Here is a 24501-nt window from a genome sequence, read left to right as displayed (position 1 = left end):
CTGGGTCATGATTGGCAATTGCAAATTATTGACAGTGGCACTGTTCCAAATTATAAAAAAAAAAAAAAAGCATCCCTAGGAAATCACAAAGTGTGGCTATTGAGCGTGAGCTTAAAAATATGTCCTTTCCCTCTCTCTTTTTTTTTTGGGGGGGGGCAACTTTATGGCCTAAAATTGACTAAAGTGGCTCATAATGCCGAGCTTGAAATCCCAGTGTCGCTCAGTCCCGCATGATGACGTCACGGACACGCTGGAGCCCTTAACCCACCATATGTGTGCTCATTTCGAGTGTGTGTGCGCGTGTGCGGGGGTGCGTGTGTGGGGGGGGGTGCGTGTGTGTGTGTGTGTGTCACCTCCTGCCCTAGTTTCTGACTGATGATGCTGCAGAAAGGATGATGAGCGGGAATATCCCATAATGCCATTCTGCTTGTACTCTGCATGCATGGATTGATGGATGAATCCAGACGGTTGTGTAGTCGTGTTACCCTCTTTGCATCTTGCTCTTTAGCAGTTTTCAAACCACTCACAATTTCAATAATGTGAACCGGACATTTCCTGTAAGCACCCTTCACAATTAAAGCTTAGCCGTTTGCTTTCGCCTTAAAAGTTCAAGGGTATCCTTGTTTTTTTTCTTCCATTAAAGGATGCAAGGGCTGCTTTGACAGTCTTCGGTCGTCATTTATATAAAGGTAAAGAGGTTGAAGTTAGTTGAGAAAATTTAAGCAAGACAAAAGTAATGCATTTGCACCATATTGTCGGATCTTCGTGGCTCCACACTATGTCGAAGTGGAGGTTTAAAAAAAGTAGTGCTTTAACACCGTCTTGTCCGTGTCCGTCCGTGTGATATTAGGGCCAACGGTCTGTTGACGCGAGTTGAGGAAATGTCATTTAAACGAAATGACTGTTTTCCTGACCTTGCATCCTTTGTTTTTGTTTTGTTTTTCTTTATTGGGCCATAAAGTGTTCGCAGCGTGTTCGTCGTCTTATTTTGAAACGCGTCATCTTACTTTGAAAGAAGGGCACCATTTTCCGGTTGAGTGACGTCACGTGACAGCAGCTGTCCTGGTCTGAGCTGCAGCGCCAGAGTACAACTCGCCTCGGGCTCGGGGAGAGCAGCGTCGCTTCGCGGCCACACGCTGGACAACCTCCGCGCGGAGCTTCCACCTTTTCGTCCCGGAAGCCTCCTCCAGCGTCTGCCCGTCGTCGTCGCCGGCGTCCGCGGGTGAGCCAGCCCTGGCGGCGGCGGTGGCGGCGGGGGGTCCAGCGCGAGGACCGACAGCCATGGACCCCCAAGCGGCGACGGAGGCTGCGGCGGCTCCAGCGGGCAGCCTGGGCGGGCGGCTCGCTTCGCTCGGAGCCGACGGCGGCGAGTCGGAGTCCGGCGCCGGTTCCGAGGACACCTCGGCGGGATGCTGCAGCGACACCTTCAGCAGCCTGCCCGACATCGAGCAGGAGAGCCTGGAGGACAAGCTGAGGGGGCTGGCGTTCCGCAAGCAGACGTCCTATCGGTAAATTGACGTGATGTCGGGATAAATTCATTTGTGGAATTACAGCAATGCTTCCCAACATGCATTTTACGTGGCTGCAGAAATAACACACAAAACGTGTTCAAGCCGAACAATGTGTTTAATGTTTGTGGCTGTTACTATACGTCACTTGCATAGATATGACCTAATCAGCATTCTTGAGCCAAGGCACATATTTTTTATTGGAAAAATCTCATCCTCCATATGGTGGTGGAAGATCATTCAATTGTTGTACCTGTCGCTATATATCGTCGGCGTAGATAGACGAACGGTGAAAGCAGCGATTAATCGATGTCGTATCGATTCAGCAAGTCCTCTGCATCGGTTCATCGACAGGCCAGTTTCAATTGGGCGGATTTTTTTATCCCCTCGTAAAAAGCCGCATCCCATCCCAAACATTAATTTGGAGTCACTTCACACACAAGATATGCCACGACTAAATGTCGTAGCGTTGTGTTTTTGTGTTAGCCTCATCAGCTGCCTTATACGTGACTTGTTTATTAGCACACTCGAAGAATTTTAAGCGTTGACATGGACGATGTCTTGTTGTGCGGGAGTATGCGAAGGGGGGAGAGAGAGACACACGCTCTACTGATTGTTAGTGTGTGTGTGTGGGGGGGTGCGCGGGTGTGTGTGTGAACGCCAGCCGCAGCCTGACACCCCGGTGTGACTGGCAGCTGCTGGTGATAGTGAAAACCACACACACACAAATCAGTTGATGATGTCATATGTCACTGTCAGGAATGTGCGGAATGTCTCAATCAGATCCAATGAAGGGCCGATCAATCATTTGCATTTTGTTGACAGATGCGACTTTATTTTGTTATTCGACGGACGCTATGATGTCATCAACGAGCATCTTGCGTTCAGCTCAATTCGATAAAAGTAGTTCCCCGTTGCTTGTGCCTGGTAAAATTGCATCACATTTAATTGGAAGGCAATTTGAGTTCATGGTTTTGTGTCCTGATGTCTCTTACGCTTCCGTGTTTTGTCTTTTGGCGGGAAAGTCATTCATCGGTTTGATGGGAAAAAATAATAACAGGAAAAGTTTGTCTCTGGAAATTGCGTAGCGGCTTCTTCAAACCAACATGGCGCGCTTGCTGTGTCTTTTCAACCCTGGCTTCATCCGACTTTTTTGTTGGTCTACTCATGATTGGCGCGTCTCCCAAATGTCACGTTGCTAAGGGAAACCGGCTTGCGGGGGCTGAATTAAAAAAAAAAAAATTAGATTGTGCAAAGATCCTCATAAATGACTCGTTCAAAAAACTGCTTCGAGACAGAATGTCGGACTTTGTGCGTGTTTTGGGGAACGTCTCTTTTGAGACTCTTTGATGGACAAGTCTACCGAATTTAGTGTTGTTAGGGGGCTGAATTTTCAAATGAATTCCAGGCGGCAAGGATCCCTGAAAATGACACCCAAAATGACGTCTTCAAAGCAAAATGGCGGCCTTCCTGTCGACTTTCAAGCATGGCTTCTGGAGACTTTTTTTTTTTTTTGCGGTTTCATGTTTTCAAGTTTCACGAATCTCAGTAAAAGTGTTGCTAGAGGAAGTCTGAATTTCCAACATTCTGCGATGTGCAACGGAACAAATATATGCTTTGCTCTCTCGCTCGCATCAAGCGCTTGGAAGAGCACGAATCGAGGCCTTGTGAGGCCACGCGGATGTCCCGCTAAGCGTTGTGTGTTTTGCTCTCCTCCGAGGCGGCCATGCGTAGGGAACGGCGTTAGCCGCTCATCGGCGACGGGGCGTAAGAAGCTCGTTTCGAGTGTCTGATGACCAAATGTGGACATGCCAAGCTGAGAAATGACGCCGAGGAGGGGCGAGGGGCTTTTACTTATGCCGACGTGCGTTTATGGCGGCACGTGTTACATATCTGCCAGACATTCGTCACGCTCGTGTGTGTGTGTGCGTGCGTGTCCTTCCAGAATAATGTCCCTCCTTTCATCTATTCTTAGACTTGACAGCCTACCCGCAGTCTCCAGAAAGATGATTTCTTTCTTTCTTTCTGCGTGTGTGCGTGTGTGTGTGATACGGAATTAGTCAGCGAGGCAGTTGGTGTGTAAGACATTCCCCCAATTAGCTGCTCAGTCACTAAGTGCACTTCCTGTCTGTGTCAGGGGTAGTTGAAGGCACAGCGGCACCGTAATTGGCCTCAGGGGGGGAGTATGCACGTGTCGTAAGAGCGAAAACGCGTCTTGATGTCAGGCCGTTTTTCATTTCGACCTCCAGAAACGCACGCACACGCACTCTCTTCATGAAGTGTTGAACCACACATCTTCAAACGGCAGGAAAATACAAATTAATGCTCAATGAATGGGAAAATGTATTGTTGAAGGAGCCTTTATGCTACAGCAATGGTGTCCAAACTACAGCCCGGGGGCCATTTGCAGCCCGCCATCCATTTTTCAGCGGCCCGCGGCATATAAAAAAAAATGACATATAACACGGACACTACTACGAATAAATCGATTCATATTCTGTTGATCTTTTTTTTTTGGCATAAGGAACGATACAAATAAACAATTTAAAATAATACAATTTGTCACTGTAATTTTCTAAGCAAAAAATTCAGATTGATGAACATTTCTAATCCTCAAGCAACAGTTTGCTTTTGTTTTGATTGTGAATGTGGAGTCGAGATTTGGTCGCCGTTCAGAGCAGGGCCGCCTCATTTTAGATCCCTTCTCATAATATTTCTAATTAAATTTTTATCCTTTTATTATTGTTTTAATCTTCTGTTCTTTTTACGCTGATGTTATATATGTTTTTTTGTACGTTTTATCCGTGGTGTCACACATCTCATAAATTTTGTGCAGCACGTAAAATGGACGGCGGTCCCCTTCGCAATTTAAGTGGCTCCGGCAGATGAGATGAGTAACGAGCGTGCGTGGACTCTCCCGTTATGTCCCACGCGGGCCCGCGCTCAAGTTCAGCCCAATGCTTCAAGGACACACTTACGTGACGTTTGGAGTAGACGAGTGTCACAAGATTTGTGCGTGTGTCTCTTTCTTCGCTTCTTTGGGAGCGTTTGGCAGCGTGCGCACGCCGGGGCTTATTTTGCCCATAATTCACTGAGCTCGGACGTTAAGGGAGTTTGTCTGACGGGTAGGAGGAAAGGGGAGGTGTGTGTGTGGGGGGGGGGGGGATTCCCGCTCTTTATTAGTCGTCTGGCTGTATGAGGCTATTCCCGCTTTGGATAGGGAACTAAAAAAAGAAACGGCAAAAAAAAAAAGAGGACAGAACCAAAAATGAGAAGTTCCTGCGATGGCGCCACTCGAAAACATTTGTCAATTATTTCTCCATCTTCCGTCCATTCCACCTCAGAGCCTGCAGCAACTCCTCAACACATCGCAACTCCCTTTGCACAGTATTGAAGTGGTGCTGCAAGTGTCCGCTTTCGGTCCGGAAGTCAACAAAACTGCAGGGTGTCTAACCTCGCGCCTTGAGGTACTCCCTCCCACCTTGTGTCCTTCCAACAAGCCCGTCTGTCTGCTCCACGCTGATAACGAACCTGCTGAGGTGATGCTGACTCTATTGCCGAGATTCTCCCTCGCTAGTAAATCTTGTCAACATGCGCACACACACGTGCTTTCTTCTTGGCCGAATACGAAGGAAGTTTGAAAATGCTTCTCGCTTTCAAATTGGTGAAAACTGGAACTCCTTACTTAGTGATTGTATGGATTCAGGCTGCGCGTTGAAAGCTGCCGCTGACAGTGCAGGTTCTTGTCGTTGGATTTGATTGACCCGTCCGCCCACATTTGAGAACGGAGACAGCGGCTTGATTTTTCATTATTTTGAATCCAGGCGAATTGTCGACTCTTTTCAAATGTGATTTCGGCTCGCATCTGTGACTTTTATACACAGCACCCGAAAAGGTGGGAAATGTGTGCGTGTGTTCATGCAGGTAGGATTACGGAGTGCTGATCATCGCTCAGCACTCAGAGAGATGAATCACACACACACACACACTCACGTTGAGAGTACACTGTGACATTCTGCTGTTATTGTGTTCGTCTTTGTAGTTTATCGTTTCATCCTCTGCTTTATTTTGGATCAAACACACACACACACACACACGCGCTATAGTGCACCCCCCCCCCCACACACACACACCTACACTCGCACAACCCGGCAGACCTCAGCTACAGAGATACGCTATAATTAGTGAGACAGCATCTTTATCCCGCTGCGCGTGCGTGAGGCTGTACGTGCGCGCGTGTGCGTGTCATTAGCAAATGATGAAATTTTATTAGGCAGCTGCGGCTCGAGGTTAAAGAGGCAACACACCTCTCCAGCTCTAATTGTAATGCCGCCATTTGCCTCTCACGATAAGACTGATGATGATGATGATGATGATGATGATGATGATATTTATTTAGATGCGTTCGCTTCACGAACCTCCTTCCCTCCCCCGTTATATTTGATCTCATGTGCTTCTTATTGCGCTCTGCATCTATTCTCAGTAGGCGAGGTCAGAGATGCACAGGCGGTGTGCCAATGCGATGCCTCCCACACACGACACACACACACACGCACACGCACGCACACACGTTAGATTTTCTTGCAGCGTCTCATGACTCGCACTGATTGGAATTCGGACGTCAATTCAAAGGCATTGCAACTTTATTATTACGAATATAATAATTACAACGATAAACTTTCAAAACTGTTTTTAAAAAAAAACTGAAGTTGCAGCGCTAACAGCGCGGTGTGTCTGAGTGGGAGTTTTTGGGAAGAGGAGAAAAAAAAAAAGTCAAATGATCTTGCGTCATCATCTCATATGAATTTGACCCTCACTTGAGTCAGTGTGCAAAGGAAGTAGCGAAAAAAATGGAGGAGTGGGAGGATGGAGGGATGATGATGAGAGAGAGCGTTGAAGGACGAATCAGTGCAGGAGAGGAGGAGCAGGAGGCGGATGAAGAAGAGGATGAGGGATGAGAAGGTGGGAGGAGCAGGAAAGGAGGCAGAGGATGAGTGGGAAGAAGAGGAGGAGGAGATGAGAGGAAGAGGAGGATGAAGAGGAATGGGAGATGCAAAAAGAGGAAGGAGAGAATTAGGGAGCAAGATGGAGGAGGAGAAGCTGAGGAGGAACGGAGGCAGTGACGTCAAGGTCTTTTCATGTCTCCTCGATGCTCTTTCTCACCTTTTCCTTTTTATCTCCTCCTCCTTCTCTTGCTCCCTTCGCCCCCCCCCCTCCACGTACTACATAATGGGGCTGCTAGTTTTTTGTAGCCTTTCTATGGCGTTTCGCATTGTTTGCTAGCATGAAGCTAAATTGCCTTTAAGACGTCATCGTCATTGTCTGCCTTCAATTGCCGAGAGCTGGAAACACGAGTGAAGAACTTATAAATAGAGGGAGAGGAAGGTCGGAAAGGAAAGAGTCCGACTTCCTGAACGTAACCTGACGACGGGATGCGCCACGGTGACACAGAAAAACACAACACGCCGCAAAAAGGAGGAAGTTGCAAAGTTTCCACTGTTGCTGTAGCGAGCCTCAACACTTTACAAGTCGCTTCATTCCCAATCTTTGTTGAAGGGTTTTTAAAGGGTAGAGCCAAGCTATGTTGCAGTTGTTAGGTTAAGAGTTAGCCCGTCTATGGCAGCTCACACAATGTGTTAGCATTGAGTTAGCGGACTTTCATGACGTGCTTTTGTTGGACATTTCTGTTTTCCGAAATGAAACACCACGACTCATATCAACATAGTTCCCTGACACCAAGATTCCGTAAGATGGCAGCAAAGCACTACTTTTGTCTCAGTGAAGCTCATCAATTCAATTCAACGTGCCACAAAACAGCACCAAAGTATTATTTTTGTTGCATTTCTTCAGTTTCGGATCCCATTTAAATGTTGAGAAGCTTTTTTTAGGTGCTGCTCTTTTGGTTAGCAACAGAGAGGGCGGAAGACAGACAGCAAGGAATGTCACATGATCCCCCCCCACCCCACCCCCAAAAATTTTTATCGCCACAGTGTCGGTGTGTGTGTGCGCGTTAACGTCTTCCTGCTATTGTGGTTTGCCAAATGCGCATTCCGGTGCGTTTGTTGCCGAATAATGTAAAGATTGCGGCGGCGTTTCCTGTTTGCGGCCTCGTGTCCCATTACTTCTGAATGTTCGTTTTTCCCACTCGAACAAAAACGAGAGCAATAATGTCGCTATATGAATGATATAAATATATAAAATGCTCAATATATCCTCAGGCTGGCTCGCTCAATACATGTTTTCTTTTTTTCTCATTGAGCGAGGCTTTTAATTATTTAAGGTTGCGTATGGATTGGTCAGACTGATTTCCTTGTGGAATACGCAAAGTTGAAATTGGTGAATTCAAATGTCTGTGTTTTTTTTTGTATTTATTGAGAATGGTTGATTTCATTTCAAGTACAAAATGGATACGAATATTAGCATTTTTGCACCTTTGATTCAATAATTGGCAACTTGTTGGTGGCGGCGGGTCGAGCGGGTGCCATTCAAAGTTTTGTTTTGCCTTCTCGTTCTCGTTGGTTGTCTGAGCGCAGCTCAGGTGTCGCACGTGGCGATCGTCGGGCAGCTCGGATGTCCGCCGGCTCTCCGGTGTCGGTCGCCGAGTGACGCGCGTCCGTCGGCTCAACGAGTTGCGTGGCGCCAACGAGCGCGATGATAAACGTCGGCGGGACGTTGCCGTGTCGGAGGAGAGGGAGAGTGAAGGCGGCCTTTGAGCGGCTGCTCGGGCGCAGGTTTGTGATTTCGCGCTTTAGCCTGGGTCGTTAGCGGAAGTCCTAAGAGTCGTTTTTTTATTTTTAAGGTTGAAGTTGAACTGTTTTGCGGATTATTGGGGGTCTGATCTCATGTTCGTTCAATACTTGTGTGGAGACGGTCGAATGTGGAAAAAATGGATTTGGATGCTTTTTTCAGATAAGCGTTGCTGGTGAGCCCACACTCCTCCTCCTCGTCCTGCGTATTCACATGGAAATGTATTCTCGCGCTGGGCTAGTCCGGAGATGCTGACTCGAGTTCCTCCCACTTGCAGCTGCTTTGTCATCTGTGGTGGAAAAGTTCAATTGAAGCCCGCGAGAGCCGCCTTGTCTTTCAAGCGAGTCACTTGAACGCGAGCGAAATACTTTTGAGCTTTTATTCCGTCGCCTCCTCGTGCGCTAAATTGTCCATGGACTCGTCTGCTCTTTCTCCACACTTGTAAGACAATTCAGCGCACTAGAACAACTACATGCTACTAGTACTGGAGGTTTACTCGAAGAATTTTATAATGTCACTAGTGCTACTAGTAACTAACTAGTAACTAATACTTACTTAGGTTGCATTATTAGTACTGAAAACATGCAGTTGTCAATTAATACGTTTTGGCTTATTAGTAACATGTAGTCAATCTACTAGTGTGCAAAAATACTCTACTAATCCACCCTCGTCATTGTACTAGTGCATTCGAGTCGTTCTACTAGTGCATCTAGGCTTTCTACAAGTACCTGTGTGCCCTAGTCATTCAGAATTGTCATTCGGAAGTGGAAGGCACTAATTGTCTTACTCAAGAGGACAAAGAGCATACTAGTACATGGACAATTAAGTGCACTAGTAGGATGTTGAATAAACGCTGTGGACACGTTATTGAATGTCGGCATGACATGGCCTAACGTGTTGTGTGCGGCGCTAATTTGTCAAATTTGAAAGGCACGCGGCGTCCGCGTATTTAGCGGATGAGCCGACGACCGTCCCGCTGCTGCGTCGCCACGGCAACAACCGACAGCCCACCTCTGCAGGGAGGGGGAGGAGAGCATGCAGGCGGTGTTCGGCGGAAGAGGAGCGAATGCGGGAGGAAGAATTTGTGTTCTTCTTTCAATCTGGATAAACGTTGTGCATTTTTAGCAACAGTAAAGCCATCTCGTACAAAGCACTACTTTTGTCTAATTGAAGCGCTTCAATTCACTTCATGAATAGCATCGAGCTAACAGAAGTTGGTTGAACGCTTTGCTGTTTAAATTTTGCTTCTTAATTCTCTTTTGTTTTCTGTCAGTTTTTGCAATATTTTGGGATATATTTGGGGAAGTGCAAAAGTGACATTCTTTTCATTTCCTCAAAGCAAATGTTATCTGATAGTCTCCCAGTTTTTTTCCCAGGTTTTTTGTTGTTGTTTTTTTTTGGAGTGGCAATAGGTGGTAAAGAAAAATTGAAAGTTTAAAGCATGTGGGAGCGATATAAAAATACATCTGTTCAACAAAGCTTCACTGTACTTGAACTGCACATCAAAAGTGTGTGTGTGGGGGGGGGGTGCGTGGGGATGGGGGTGTGCGTGCGTGTGTGTGTTTGCTCAACTCTTTGCGTTTTTTTTTGTACATTTTTAGAGGCCAGACTTAATGCCCGACATGTCGTCTGCTTTTAGTAGATTAACACTCACTCAGACCTGATGCTGCCCTGCCACTTTGTGTGTTTGCGCATTTGCGTGTGTGTGTGTGTGTGTGTGTGTGTGTCGGGCAGGTGAAGCACCATCCATTCTAGGTCACATCTTTTTGAAGTCCAGACTTTCACTCTCTTGTTGGCCGTCGACACGCTTGTGCGACGCGCACGCATAAGCAACAGGCGAGGCGGTCGACGGGTCACGTTGTTAACACAACTTGTTATTTGCCTTCACGTAAGAAGTCGGAATGGATTTTGTGTGTTTGTGTCTCCTCTGTCCAGCATGGCTTACGTCCAGTCAGCATACGTCCTCGCATTTGTGCCGTTGTCACCCACGCAATACTATTTTTATCTCAGGAGTCTTTGTGTGTGTGTGTTGTGTGCGTGTGTGTCTCATCAGGTTACAGAGTGTGTAAACAGACTCCTCTTTGTCCTTTGGCTTGAGAGTTTGAGACTGGGACGAGATCTGAAACTTAAGCGGGTTGGCCCTTAAGTCCCTTTATCATTTATTTAAAAAAACAAAAGTCAAGTTTTTTTTTTAACTCATTCACTGCTTGATGGCTAAAGACGTCAAAGATTTTTTTTTTTTTTTTTAACTCAGCTGGTAGTGAATGAGTTCATGTGGCACGAAAAAAATGTTTTTTAAACATTTTAATTTTGACTTGAAATAGCAATTTAATTTAATAGGCTTTTAAAGTTGCTATTAAAGAATGCTAACTTTGTTAGCCGCTACCGTTGTGCGATGACACAAGAGGAACTTTGCGATTGTCTCGGTTGACTGATTATGGCGGCTAACAAGCTAACGTAGCTTTACGAATATTTATTATTCCACAGCCGGCTCATGTAATCACAACCAATTAAATATTTTCACAAAGTTCCATTTTGAAATAGCTAAAAGACAAGTAACAAAATAATCACTTTTTGGATTTTCGACACACATGGAATAAACGCGCTCAAGTCGTTCTAAAGTTGCACATTGCTTCGGAATGTTGTTGATTTGAGTTGCGACTAGACTGCAAGTCACGTGATCCCGCTCGTCGTCCTCAAACAAACGTTTACGCAGCCTTGAAGCCCTCGATTGGAAACGACCGACGCAAAGCAAGACGAGGAGAAGAGCCGAGCCGACGGGTCGGACGGCTGAAAGCTGAGTCATCGTGCTGACAGAACGTCCGAAAAAGCTGAAAGTGCTGGCAGGCGGCCGCCGCAAGCTGTTCCCGCTCCTTCCTCCTCCAGCGGAAGCCGGCCAATGTGTGCAGCCTTGCTTTGAATAATTAATCCCGCAATGGAGTTCTCGCTGTGATTTCCACGTGTTTGACAGCCACCATGTGGATGACTGTGCTTTTTTTTTAACCAATGGATCATCGACCATTTGCTACCTGCGCCTTCACTTGGGTCACTTGTCATTACGCAATCATAAAAACAAAAAAATGAACACACATCCACATGCTGAAAGCAGCAGAGCCGAGAGGAATTCGAAAAAAAGGAGCACAATCGACTGTCGGTTCGAAATCAACGCAATTTTGTGCGAATTGTCGTAAATGCTGATTTATTTCTTTTTTTTTCTCCTCCCCCAGGAAAGCCATCTCCCGCTCGGGCCTGCAGCATCTGGGCCCGCCGCATGCCGTCCTTCCCCCCGCCTCCAACGGTCCCAGCAAGGAGCCTCGCACCTGCATGGACTGGACGGTCAGTCAAATAATTTAATCGTTTTTTCCGAACGTCATACGAGCGTCACTGTCGTATCCGTGTGTCGGATGCGTGCGTCGCCTTGTGAGCGGCATGAAAACGTCTGGGTCTACGTTGTGCGTGGGAAACTCCTGTAAGAGATGCGGTCAGCCACGACTCACGCCCAGAAACTCACACGCAGCTTCACCGACGTCATACCTGATCCCACTAGGCCCCGCCTCTTTTTTTTTTATATTACATTGACATTTGCCGACTACTTTCAATATCAATCCTGTCGAAATTTCTTTTGTTGTGCCGTGCTGATTTTTTTTGTTGTTTTTTTTTTTTCCTCCTGACTCATCTCCCGTTAACGTTAAAGAGACATTTTAAAGCCCCCCCGCTGCCTGGTGGTCCATTATCAACGGCACTTGAGCCACAAATCAGCACTCAAAACGCCGCTGAAGCACTCTGATGTTCATTTTTCGATTCCGGTTGCACCAGGTGCCATCCCCGAGAATATTGTGCGGCTGCATCACGATGTTTTCAAAAGATACGCTTTTTTTATGTGTGTGTAACAATCAGATTAAGTGACAGCGGCGACGACGGCGGCGGCGGCTAAACTGCCGCCGACTTCTTTACAGTGGCGTTAACGTCCGGAAGGCGCACGCGCGGCTATTTTTAGTCGACTGTGGCATACAGTCGGATCTTCAAAGGAGGAAGCGTTTACATTCGCCGAGGCAGATGCCCAAAGAAACACAACAAAGGCGCCTTTTCAAATCCATGTTTGCCCCCCCCCTTACAAAAAACCTGCAACAATCCACAGTGATATTAGTCGCTCTACGCAGAGAATAAAGAATATATCCCATGTCAAATTTCTCGACCACGCTTGCATCTCAAGGCACCTCTGCGTGATTTTCATCGGGAGGTGAAAACCGACACTCTCCCCTGGCTCTGACGGCAGGGACGCTTCCTTCCTCCACGTCACGGCTGGCCTTTAGCGCTCTGCATGACACACACACGCACGCGCTCGTATGCAATCAATGATCTCAATAATCGCTCATTAATAAAACATCAGGACTTGAGTTCAGTGGGTGGTGGACGTCCAAACAAGCGGCGTGCCACTCGGCAGCGGCAATTATGTGCTTGGCACGTTGGCGCGGCGCTCCCGCGAGCGACGCCGGCAGTTTAAGTGAGTCGGGCGATATCATCGCAGCGCCTCGTTTGAGTTTGAAAACGGACAGATAGGACAGCCAATTTGACAAATGAGTTAAAATAGGAAACGGGCCGCGTAAACTTTTGCCCCCCCCCCCGATGTGACCCGGCAGGAGAACGCGGTGAACGGGGACCACCTGTGGATGGAGACCAGCTGCTCGGGCGAGCTCTGCTACCTGGGAGAGGACGCCTGCCTCGTCAAGGCCGCGGTGAGCCCCTCGCCGCTTTTAGGCACAACTCAGAAGAGGAGTCGTCACACACACAAAGTGTGGAGAGCTTGTAAAAAGAAGCGCCGCAGAAGCGAACCGGTCGTGCTTGGCTCTCAATGAGATGAATATTCCATCAGGGCTAGAAAAAGGACGCGGCGACCTCGCATTGACGAGCCGAGCCGCCTTTCAAATAAATAAGCGCTCGCAGAGAGGAATGTGGCCCGTGTGAAGGCTGTCGGTCTCAAGATTCATTATCGTCATGATTTTAAGGCCCAAAAAAAAAAAAAGTGAGCGTTCTCCAATAGTCATAAAGACATTTTTCAAGTGTGATCTTTCTGGTGTTCCCAGAATTATTTGGGGGGAAATTCAGCCCTCAAAACTTAACTTGGTATGTGTGACTTTCATGACTGACCAAAAAAAAAAAGGATTACACTGAAAGTCTGCCATTTTGCTTTGAAGCGGCCATTTTGAAAATTCAGCTCCCCGCAGCTCGAACTTTGGTAAACTCGTCAAATCAATTGGAGACCCACAAAAAAAAAACAACAAGTTGAGCATTTGGTTTGGATTCAGCCATTTTTCTTGTCATCTTGGCATCTTTGAAAATCCAACCCCTTGCAGCCAACATTCCGTTTTCTTTTTTTCCATCTTTGTTGAAGGCAAAAAAAAAACAAAAAACAGCCCAATGAATATTCACTCCAACCTGCGTGTTTGTGTGTTTCTCCGTGAAGAAGTCTGCCCCCAGAAGGAAGTGCGCCGCCTGCAAGATCGTCGTTCACACGAGCTGCATCGAAAAGCTTGAGAAGGTACCGCGCGCGCGCGCACGCAAAATGTACAAACTTCAGGCGTGACATCTTATTTTCTATCCGGTGATCCAGATCAACTTCAGGTGCAAGCCAACTTTCAGGGAGGGAGGATCGCGGTGCCTGAGAGATGTAAGTCACTCGCTTCGGAAAGCAAATGGGACGCGTGAGACGTGTAACGCGGCGTGTCTCGTCTCTCGACAGCAGAACGTTCTGAGGCATCACTGGGTGCACCGGCGCCGCCAGGAGGGGAAGTGCAAGCAGTGTGGAAAGGTTGGCGGCAAAAAATGTTCACGCGTCGTCGTCCAAACGTGTGAGCGCCATCTATTTCTGTCCGTGTGTTTTTCCGCAGAGCTTTCAGCAGAAGTTTTTCCACAGTAAAGAAATCATCGCCATCAGCTGTTCGTGGTGTAAACAAGCTGTAAGTGCGTGGGTGCAATTTCAGTGGGTTGCGCGGGTGTTACCTCAATTCATTTTTGCACTTCATACTGCATGTGGCAAGTTGGACTAAAAATAAAAAAAATCCCAGTATACGAAATGTCCAAATAACATTTCTTTTCAATTCATTTGAATAATACGACTTTATAAAAAAATGAATCAGAATAAATGAAAAAACATGATCAGGCCTTTTTTTTTTTTTTTTTTTTTATTTTATTTTATTTATTTTATTTATTTTTTACAAACATTTGAGTACAGCTTTGAATATTTCTTGATTTGTTATAAGGCATTTAAAAAATATAGACATATAGTTAGGTGTGTAAAAAATGACATCATGTGTCGTCAGACATAAAAATCACATGATTTATAGTAAAGCTTTTTTTTTAATATTTGATTTAGGCTTTAAAAATGAGGTAGTATGGCATCTAAAAGTCGACATAATGTATAGTCACAAAAATGGCATTTATAGAATTTATTTATTTGAGTAATGCGTTAAAATAATTTTTTTATAGTAAGGTATTTAAAAAAATAATTTAAAAAAACGTGGCATGTAGTGAGACTAAAGAACGGCGTGATCTATATAGTAAAAATTACAAGAATATATATTGTAAAGTAAGTAAGTAAGGAAGGCTCCCCCCCCCATAAAAAAAGAAAAAAAATGGACTAAAAAAAAAAGACAATTTATGGCAGGGCAACGCTTTTGATATAACCTCATCAATGCACTAACTGGTGATTTCTGCGCGTCGCGTGCAGTTCCATAACAAGGTGACGTGCTTCATGCTGCATCAGATCGAGGAGCCGTGCTCCCTGGGGGCCCACGCCGGCGTCATCGTGCCTCCGTCGTGGATCATCAAAGTCAGGAAACCGCAGGCACGCGCGCACGCATCACATCGCTCCTCCGCCGCGTAGCCAGCGCGCTAACCACGACCGCTAACCGATCCGCTTCCCTTCCCCGTGCAGAACTCGCTCAAGAACTCTGCCCGGAGGAAAAAGCGGACCTCTTTCAAGCGCAGGACCAGCAAGAAGGGGCTGGACGTAAGTGACTCATCGACTTCAATTTGTACTCGATTACTCCCCGCTGCTGATGTAACTGATCTTCCGTCTCATTTGGTCGCTTGTGTTTCCTCAGGACTCCAAATGGCGACCGTTCATGCTGAAGCCGCTCCCCTCGCCGCTCATGAAGCCCATCCTGGTCTTCGTCAACCCCAAGAGCGGCGGCAACCAGGTGGGCCTCGTAAACGCGACGTTATTGATCGAGTCTAGGACAGCGTATATTGGTTCCAAAAAAAAAAAAAAAAAGCGAGGTCAGAGGGTCCGAGTTCATCCCCGGCCATCTGCTTCCTGTCCGCAGGGCGCCAAGGTGCTCCAGATGTTCATGTGGATCTTGAACCCACGGCAAGTCTTCGACCTGTCGCAGGGAGGCCTTCGAGAGGCGTGAGTGTCTCCGGCCGTCGTCCGTTAGCGGGATTTCAACGGCAAATCATTTTGAGCTGCTTTTTGCACCTTTGCCACTCACAGGTTGGATTTGTATCGGAAAGTGCCAAACTTGAGGATCCTCGCCTGCGGTGGAGACGGCACGGTAAACTTTGAGTCGGCTTCCTTCTTTTGGATGCAGTATCCCCCCCAATACTAAGTTTGGAGTTTCTCATCACCATAAAATGGCTGTTATGGACACAATGAAACTCCTCAACTCACGTTATCATTGTTGCAATGCACCAAAATGCCACAAGATGGCGCCCTTTTTTTTAACCTGTCTTTCCATATGAGCGAAATTAAAACACGATATGCTTACGATTCATTCTTTTACGTACCTGCAAGTTACACCGAGCGTGTGCGTGTGTGTGTGTTGCGTAGGTGGGCTGGATCCTGTCCACGCTGGACGAGCTACAGATGAATCCGCAGCCTCCGGTGGCCGTCCTTCCTCTGGGAACAGGAAATGACCTCGCCAGGACGCTCAACTGGGGTGGGGTGAGTTCCTAACCTTGACTTGACTTCGTCGTCGTGAGTGGTGCCCTCAAATCGCAAAAACAAACACGAGCTTTGGGCCGGAATTTAGAACAAAACCAAAAAAATAGGAAATTAACCTTTTGTGGCTGAGTCGGAGCCGGATTGCTATTTTTTGTTCATTAAAAGCAACCTTGTATTGATTGTGGTTCATGTGGGGTGTCCCAATACTTTTGTCCATCCCAAAATGCCTCGGCCACATTCCAGGAAGTTTACGCGAGCCTTCTTCCTGTGCATCCAGTCTCCTACGCTTGACCTCGGTGACATGTGGAGATTCATATTTTATTTTATTTTTTTTTAAGTCTGTCCAAACTGTGCTCCACTTGACATTTGCAAGCTACTAGTACAGCTAGCCAAGTGCGAGTTAGTGAGCTAGTAGAATGCTTCACGCTGAACAGGAAATGAGAGCAAAGCGGACGGGCAGGTCGCATCCTTCCGCGCGCTCACCTCGGCTTCCCGTCGGCTGCGCAGGGCTACACGGACGAACCCGTGTCCAAGGTTCTGGGCCACGTGGAGGACGGCTCGGTGGTGCAGCTGGACCGGTGGAACCTGCAGGTGGAGAAGAGCGGCGCCGAGCAGCAGCCCGAAGACGGCACACAGAAGGTAAACGAGAGAATGGCCAAAATCAATTTCAAGCCGCCAGCTGGCTTTGTGAGTCGGTGACGTGTTGCCGTGGCGTCCTCAGCTGCCCCTGAACGTCTTCAACAACTACTTCAGCCTGGGCTTCGACGCTCACGTCACGCTGGAGTTCCACGAGTCCAGAGGTGAGCGCCATCCATTTCTCTTCGCCCACATTCCTCCTCGTCGCTCTCGTTCTATTTTTAACCTCCTTGCTGATCTCGTGTCCACTATTTTGTCTCATTGCCGTTTTCAGAGGCCAACCCGGAAAAGTTCAACAGTCGCTTCCGAAACAAGATGTTCTATGCAGGAGTGAGTCTCGTTGATGGCACACATGCCGAGTCAACATTTATTTGATATGTCTGTTTGTTTGTGGGTCTGCTAGGCCGCCTTCTCCGATTTCCTCCAGAGAAGCTCGAGGGACTTGTCCAAGCACGTCCGAGTGGTGGTGAGTGCGAACGCGCTCTCGCCGGATCGCTTTCGCGCCGGCCGTGTCTGCGATGACAATGTGACACCGCCGTGGAAACTTGACAAATGGGATGCACTGAACATGAAGCGTTCTGACTGCAGCAGCGGCTCTCAAGCTTTTTACATTTAACGCCATCGGGAAGCACACTGCACTGAAATATCGGAAAGGGATTCAGTTTTAACGCACATAAGAAAGTATTTTACCAAATAAATGCTGAATAACTGAGTTTGTATCGATTCCATACAAATGAATTGGACTTAATTTTTTTTTGTTAAAAATACCACTGAAATATACTTTCAGTGATTCTTTCACTTACCACTAGAGGGAGCCCTGCTGTAGACGGTGAAAAAAAATTAATGCATGCCCTATAAATCTGTTTGTGTGATCGTTGTAATTGCCTTTTGATGCCACAAGATGGCACCAAAACATTTTTCATGGCCGGAACCGATTATATTCAAATATTGTACAAGTAAGTTGGGTTCAAGCTTCGTGTTTGGTGTGTGTGCATGTGCTTTGCAGTGTGACGGCACCGACTTAACTCCAAAAATCCAGGATTTGAAATTCCAGTGCATCGTGTTTCTAAACATTCCCAGGTGGGTTTCTTTGGCCGTTTGTCGTCCAATGCGGACCGAGCGCTAATTGCCATCGGCTTGTGGCTGTGACGCAGGTACTGCGCCGGCACCATGCCATGGGGGAACACCGGCGACCACCGCGACTTTGAGCCGCAGCGCCACGACGACGGCTGCATCGAGGTCATCGGCTTCACCATGGCCTCGCTGGTAGGACGCACCCCAAATGACAAGTCGGACTTTACTTGGCTTGCGTACTTTTTGCCAACTTAACTCGACCGTGTCCTCCAGGCGGCGCTGCAGGTGGGCGGTCACGGCGAGAGGCTGCACCAGTGCCGAGAGGTGGTCCTCACCACGTTCAAAACCGTGCCGGTTCAGGTTAGTCGGCACAGCACTTGAATTTGTGTGCGGAATGGCAATCAAACAGTTTTGTACTCGAGTACATTTCCCAGTCGGGTGACATTTGTCCCTCCGCTTGCCAAGGTGGACGGCGAGCCGTGCCGATTGGCGCCGTCCACGCTGCGCATCTCGCTGCGCAACCAGGCCAACATGGTCCAGAAGAGCAAGCGGCGAACTTCGGTGCCTCTGCTCAACGAGTGAGTCACGTGCACGCGCACGCACACGCAAACTCAGGGGTCGGTGGCGTGCGTGGCGACTAACACTCTTTCCCCTTGCACTGCACTAATATTCTTCATGTGTGTGTATGCGCTGCAAAAACTCAAATCTGACCACGGTGAAATATCTGAACGTGAGGCAGAGCAACAATAATGACAACCAACCGCCAATAGATGGCAATGTTGCGTCACTTTGGATATGAGATCAGCACAGTTTTTGAGTTGACGTTGTAGATTAGGCAGCAAATCTCTGCTCGCAGTCCAACAAAGTTTGGATGTGTCATCATTTTTTGCGTTTTTTTTTTTTTTTACTTGTTATGTCTTAAATTTAACTTCAAATCTGAAATGTTATCATCCGATGGTAGTAAAAGTACAATTTATGGCATGTACTTGTTTGAAGAAGTCATTTTGCTTTAATTTTCTTTCATGACTTTGATCTCATTTTTTTTAAAGCCCAGTTTTTCGGCAGTCGTTAATGTTTCTGCATTAAAAAAAATCCCTGTTCCATCAGCAGCTAATTTTGCTGAAATAAACTTAATACAGTCTTTTTTTTTTTGGTTACATCCAATTTTGCAGTGTAGTGATGTAATGCTCTGGTTCAAGTCATATTGCTCATTTGATGACTTTTTTTTCTTTTTTAAGGCCGGTTCTTGCAGTGTGTGTTTGTGTGGCAAGCTCAAGGCAACGTGACTAACAGCAGTGTGCAACTTTCTCTAAGTGTGCTGCAGTAACTTTTTTGTCAGTGTGCCGCTGCTCAGTGCCTCGACTGACCTCTTTTCTCCACCTCTCCATCCTCTTTGTCCTCCTCTCTCTCTCTTTGTTCTCTCCCTCCGTCCTGCTGCCCCCCACAACGTGTATCATCATTTGAATCCTTTTCTTCTCCTCCCTCGCCGTTTTTTCTCTCTCTCTCTTTCTCTCTTTCTCATTTGTGTGTGCGTGGCGGTAGTATTCAGAAGGTGTGTGCAGCTGATCTGCGCCGCCTCTCTGCTCCCCCCGACTCCTTCTCTGTGTAAGTACCTCACCCACTGTCAACGTACTGTCACCGTGTGTGTGCGTGCGTGCGTGCGTGCGTGAGCGTCCATACGAATCAATAGGAGTTCTTTGACGATTGATTGGGCTGCGTTTGGCGATGCAGCTATGTGACACGTTGCAATGCTGCCACCTTGTGGTAAAGTTAATTATTAGCGCGAGTTTTCGCTCGCATCATTTAAGTGACGTAAAAATGCTGGAAGGCACTCCAGTGTCGCCGAATGAGAGCAATTGGACTGTTGTCGTCTTTTCTTTCTTGTCTTTTGTGCTTCTGCTTTCCGTGCCTTTTAACAACAACTTGCTTCCATTGCTTCAAAAAACAATTAATTAACAAAGACGCACTCCTGCCCAAACCTTTTTTTGTTTGTTTTGCAAATCCATGACATCATGGGTCGTGATCATCACTTTCCGCACGCACGCTCACATGCGTGTGCTTTCCTCGTAGCCCTCACGCCGTCCCCGAGCGACTTCGGCTCCGGGTCAACCGGATCAACCTGCACGAGTACGACCGGCTGCAGTATGACAAAGAGCGGCTGCGGGACATCTGTAAGTGTTTCCCTGCGTCACTTTGAGTCAACAATTCAATTTCGGTATTATTTTCCACATTGTCCGTATGCACAAAAGACTTAGATCCATATTTCATTGCGTGTGTTTGTGTTGCAGCGGTCCCGGTAGGGATCGTGGTGGTGAGGGGCGACTGCGACTTGGAGACGTGCAGACTCTACATCGACAGACTGCAAGAGGCGAGATCTTCATCCTCGTCCTCATCTCGTTGCTCAATCAGGTTTTCTTCCATTTTTGACCTCCTCCAATCTGCTCTGTGCTCACCAGGACTTGCATCAAGCGCCCTCTCTTGGCCACCGAGTGCACTACCAGGTAGGCAGGACTCAGTTTTTGTCATTTCTTGGTCTATTAATGGACTAACTCAGGTGGGCAAAGTACTCACGCTGTACTTAAGTAGTATTGATGTGTAAAAAAAAACATTATATTTACTTGCTTTATTATGAAGTGAAAAAATACTGTAAAAAAAGTGTTTTTAATTTTTTTTTGTATGCAGGATGAGAGCCGCGGGATGCTGAGGACCACCTCAGCTGGCAGACTCTCTTCCAATTGGAGCTTTTTGGATTGTGAATAAAAATATATGTTTTTCAAAATAACATTCTTTAACATTCGCCGAATTGATTTTTAATGTTGTTTTCTTTTCCTTCCACAGCCACATCGGCCGATCGCTTCTATCGCATCGACAAGGCTCAGGTACAAAGAACAACCAGCAATTGATGAACCCCCGCCAAAGTCATTCTTTTGACATTTGAAATTTTTTTTTTTTTACATCTGTAGGAGCACCTTCACTTTGTCACAGAAATTTGCCAGGACGAGGTGTTCATCCTGGACCACGAGGGCCCCGTGGGGGGCCAGGCGTCGTCGGCCGGGATGCCCGACCTGGTGGTGGAGCCCAACGCAGGGTGCGAATGACCTCTCTGCACTACTTGATCAATAATTGCGACAATAATAAGACTGAATGGCAGTTGTAATGTGAAATGTCATGTGTGTTGCATTTTTGTTTCTAGTGCGACGTTGACTCCTGAAGAACAAGGTACACACAAACACGCGTGCAAAGTGATGCGATGACGCAATTCTCGTAGGTTCTGGATGAATGTGTGAATGCTGAAGAGCTTCCACATTTCTCCAACCGATTCAAACATAAAATGTAATAATTCATCACATGTGCGCTCTTCAGCATTCACACGCCATTTCCACACTAAATTGACTTTGTGTTTGTTGTTTTTCCTACAGCACTGTTGACGGCCGCCAGCTCGGGCGATCTCTCCATGGTACAACACACCGCACTTTTAAAAAAAAAAAAAAAATATTATTTGAGTCGCGGCGTTGCGTTGACGCTTGTGTCCTCGGTGCGCAGTTGTCGGAGTGCGTGCATCACGGCGTCAGCCTGCTGGTGCGAGACGCTGCGGGATGCTCGGCGCTGCATAAAGCCTCGCAGAAAGGACACGCCGAGCTGGTCGTCTTCATCCTGCAGCAGGGTACGCGAAAGCAGTCTACTTTTCTAGCCACAGCTTCATCAACTTAGCTAAATGTTGACTGTTGCAGCGCCCCCTAGTGGTCGGGCATGCTATACGGTGCGTTCGCTTGTGCGTTGTAAAGAATTATTTTTGTTTCTTCCTCAGGATCCAAAGTGCTTCTTGACTTGCCGGACAGAGAAAAGTATGAGTTTGAACATCATCATCACGTTAGCCGACTTGAATGCAGTTTCATCTCATTTATCGCCTGTGTGTGTGTGTGTGTGTGTGTGTTTAGAGGGGACACTGCCTTGCACAAAGCCGCCTTGGAGAAGCAGCACGCTGTGTGTCGGCTGCTGGTGGAGGCAGGCGCGTCGCTTCAGAAAACCAACTTTCAGGTACGCACGCACACACACACACGCACGGTGGAGGTATAACGTTTGACATCATTTAAGTTCTTCTCATTTTGGGGGCGTGGCTAAAATGGCACACTGTGTTCTTCACAGGGGAAGACGCCAGTGGAGCAGGCGGCGGGTGACTTGGAGCTGACCTCCTACCTGAGCGGCCAAAAAACACCTTCCGTTCCCCATGAGGACTTGGAGACGGCGGTCTGACACACACACACACACACACACCCACACACGCGCGCGAGCGTGCATATCTCAAGAAGAGGCGCGTCCGAAAGTGAAACGTTGCAAGCAGTGGACATTGGTTTAATCGCCTGGCTATTTATTTTGTATTTATTTATTGATATTTGTATTTATTCTGGCTGACTGGTTGTGACGATGGCGGTGGACCTGCCGGCAGATTTCAAGACGCGAGCAAAGTGCACTTTGGAGCAGCCGCCACGTTACGTAATTGGGTGTAAAAAGTGTGTATCAAAAGTTTGTGCCAAAGACATTTATGCACTCGTCCAAGTCCGTCACACGGATATTACTGCATTCGCGTCACGTTTTCGTCAGTATTCTTTGACCAGTTGAAAAGCTACGACAAACGCAAATGAGCAGAAGTGAAAATGGGAAATGCTCACAAAACGCATTTCAAGGCTGATGAAAATCCAAATAAATGTCGTACACGGGAAATCTTTCATTCTGACTGGTGGAATCTGTCACCTGGTCTGATTTATTATTATTTGATCAGATCATTGTTGGATGTTGGTCAAGTAAAAACAGAAAATCAGTCATTCAAGCTTATTTGGAAAAGTTTGGTGCCTTGAGTTACAGTACAAGTAAAGTCACTTTCACATTTTTTCCATTCCATTTATTTTATTTATTTTTTTTGTGCTTTGATTTGAGATGAGAGCGTTCATGTCACAAATTAAACTCATCTCTTAAGGCCCCATTGTCATGTTGGTTTTGAACATTTCACTTCTGTACTCGATTTCTGCTTGAAGGATGTTGATTTAAAAAAAACAAAAAGAAAAAAACTGGGTCCTGAGACGTACAACCATTCACACTCACAATTGTGTCCTCAAATGATAAAAAAATGACATTTAAGATGTGTCCGTCATATCAAAAGATGACCGAATGAACTTTTCAGCTGCCATCCAATTTTTTTCTTTGTGTGTGTCAGTTTGCGTGTGTGAGAACTCTGAGCCATATTCAGTGCAATATGAACAGATGGCATCTTGTCGCGTTTCTCCGCTAATCGTTTACATTACATTAATGTTTGCACGGTGGGAGGTATCGTACTGTACTTAAGTGCCGGTTGGCTTGGAGATTGTCTTCTCTTCTTTGTTTGCCCCCAACATATTTATCGACATGTTTTTATAATATACATCAGATGACAACAATTTTGTCTTTTGCAACGTTTCCACTCAGTTGTGAATTTAATAAGTCAACCCAATATGGTTATTTACTAAATTCTATTTAAATTGTTTAAATTAAAAAAATAAATAACCCAGTTAAGTGCCACATGTGGAAGTGCATCTTGATCCATGCCTTGTTTTAATCACGGTTTGAATGAAATGAGAGTGAAAATGCATGTGATGGCGTGAACGGAATGGAAAAAGTTGTTGTACAGTTTTTGGCTTTGTATACCTTGATGGCCGAGCGGTTTCTCTCCAAATGGCCCAGAGAGAGACATTTGATTTTTAATTTCTTGTACTGATATGCACATGACGATGGCTGCCTGTGTGACTGTGCTTGTGGGCGGGGCCTGTTCTAATCCACACACACTAATCAATTTAATATAAACTTTATATTCCATTTATTCTCACTGGCGTTGGTTCTGCATGGCATTTTCTGACCTCAGCATTGATTACTTTCCAGTATTGGCATACACATGCATTATTATTATTATTATTATTATTATTATTATTATTATGGCAATGATGATTATTGTTTCAACTGTTAAATTATTGTTTGGAGTGTTTCTAATGCCTGGTTTTCGTCCAGGGTTGTTTTTGTATTGCTGCTGAAGATGACTTCAAGTGTTTCGTTTGTATTTTATTTGGAAGAAGAAACGTTTCTCTCTCTGTTCTTATTCTCTGTTGGAATGCATGTTTCCACTTTTTCCACGGTCACAATCATCCATACTTGTGCTTTCGGATGCCCGGAATCAAACCTTTTCACAGAATATGGACACTTTTCATTTTAAATAAAAGATACACTGATATTTGCTGAACTAGTTCTTGTGTGAACTGCGTCTTGTGTCAATCAAAAGCGATCACATTGTGTTTTCATATGCGAGTTTTTAACGCAGCATTTTTCAAGTTTTTGATTTCGAAAGCGAAAGAATGAGAGCACAATTACCTTTGATGCCGTACACAACTTCATGAATCACGACAGGGAATTTCCAAGGACTTTGACACTGTACGATTTTTTAATATACATATATATATATTTATATATTTATATATATATATATATATATATATATATATATATATATATATATATATATATATATATATATATATATATATATATATATAAATTTACATTTCAAATAAT

At 46.1% G+C, this 24501-nt stretch overlaps 1 protein-coding gene across 7 annotated transcripts; it reads left to right on the top strand.

Annotated features, from left to right (window-relative positions):
• The first annotated feature begins 1037 nt into the window (after positions 1–1037).
• On the top strand, positions 1038–24163 carry dgki (diacylglycerol kinase, iota). Of its 7 annotated transcripts, none has more exons than XM_088288287.1 (34): positions 1038–1508; positions 11483–11591; positions 12896–12991; positions 13720–13794; positions 13867–13923; positions 13999–14064; positions 14144–14212; positions 14983–15099; positions 15190–15264; positions 15359–15454; positions 15581–15663; positions 15748–15808; positions 16084–16197; positions 16705–16836; positions 16919–16997; positions 17108–17163; positions 17237–17299; positions 17840–17913; positions 17988–18099; positions 18181–18267; positions 18373–18485; positions 19450–19512; positions 19978–20078; positions 20196–20275; positions 20364–20408; positions 20590–20659; positions 20746–20786; positions 20871–20995; positions 21101–21126; positions 21327–21364; positions 21451–21571; positions 21716–21752; positions 21846–21945; positions 22054–24163. In XM_088288287.1, exons 1-34 carry the CDS (start codon positions 1282–1284, stop codon positions 22159–22161), a joined length of 2916 nt encoding a protein of 971 aa, XP_088144413.1. In that variant the 5' UTR covers positions 1038–1281; the 3' UTR covers positions 22162–24163. The 7 variants fall into 7 exon arrangements, with proteins under 7 accessions (XP_088144413.1, XP_088144412.1, XP_088144415.1 ...); XM_088288286.1 differs by having other exon boundaries at positions 13996–14064; XM_088288289.1 differs by lacking the exon at positions 19450–19512.
• The last annotated feature ends 338 nt before the right edge of the window (positions 24164–24501 follow it).

The sequence above is a fragment of the Idiotropiscis lumnitzeri genome, chromosome 2 (genome assembly GCF_059441095.1).
Source record: "Idiotropiscis lumnitzeri isolate Australia: NSW breed Sydney's pygmy pipehorse chromosome 2, RoL_Ilum_1.0, whole genome shotgun sequence".
Taxonomy (NCBI): Eukaryota; Metazoa; Chordata; class Actinopteri; order Syngnathiformes; family Syngnathidae; genus Idiotropiscis; species Idiotropiscis lumnitzeri.
This window is presented reverse-complemented; position numbering and strand designations above follow the sequence as displayed.

Coding starts and splice junctions, on each gene's coding strand:
- dgki (XM_088288283.1), top strand. CDS start 1,282: ATGGACCCCCAAGCGGCGACGGAGGCTGCGGCGGCTCCAGCGGGCAGC. Junction 15,265..15,358: donor CCAGCAAGAAGGGGCTGGAC/GTAAGTGACTCA, acceptor GTGTTTCCTCAG/GACTCCAAATGGCGACCGTT. Junction 17,300..17,839: donor CCAAGCACGTCCGAGTGGTG/GTGAGTGCGAAC, acceptor TGTGCTTTGCAG/TGTGACGGCACCGACTTAAC.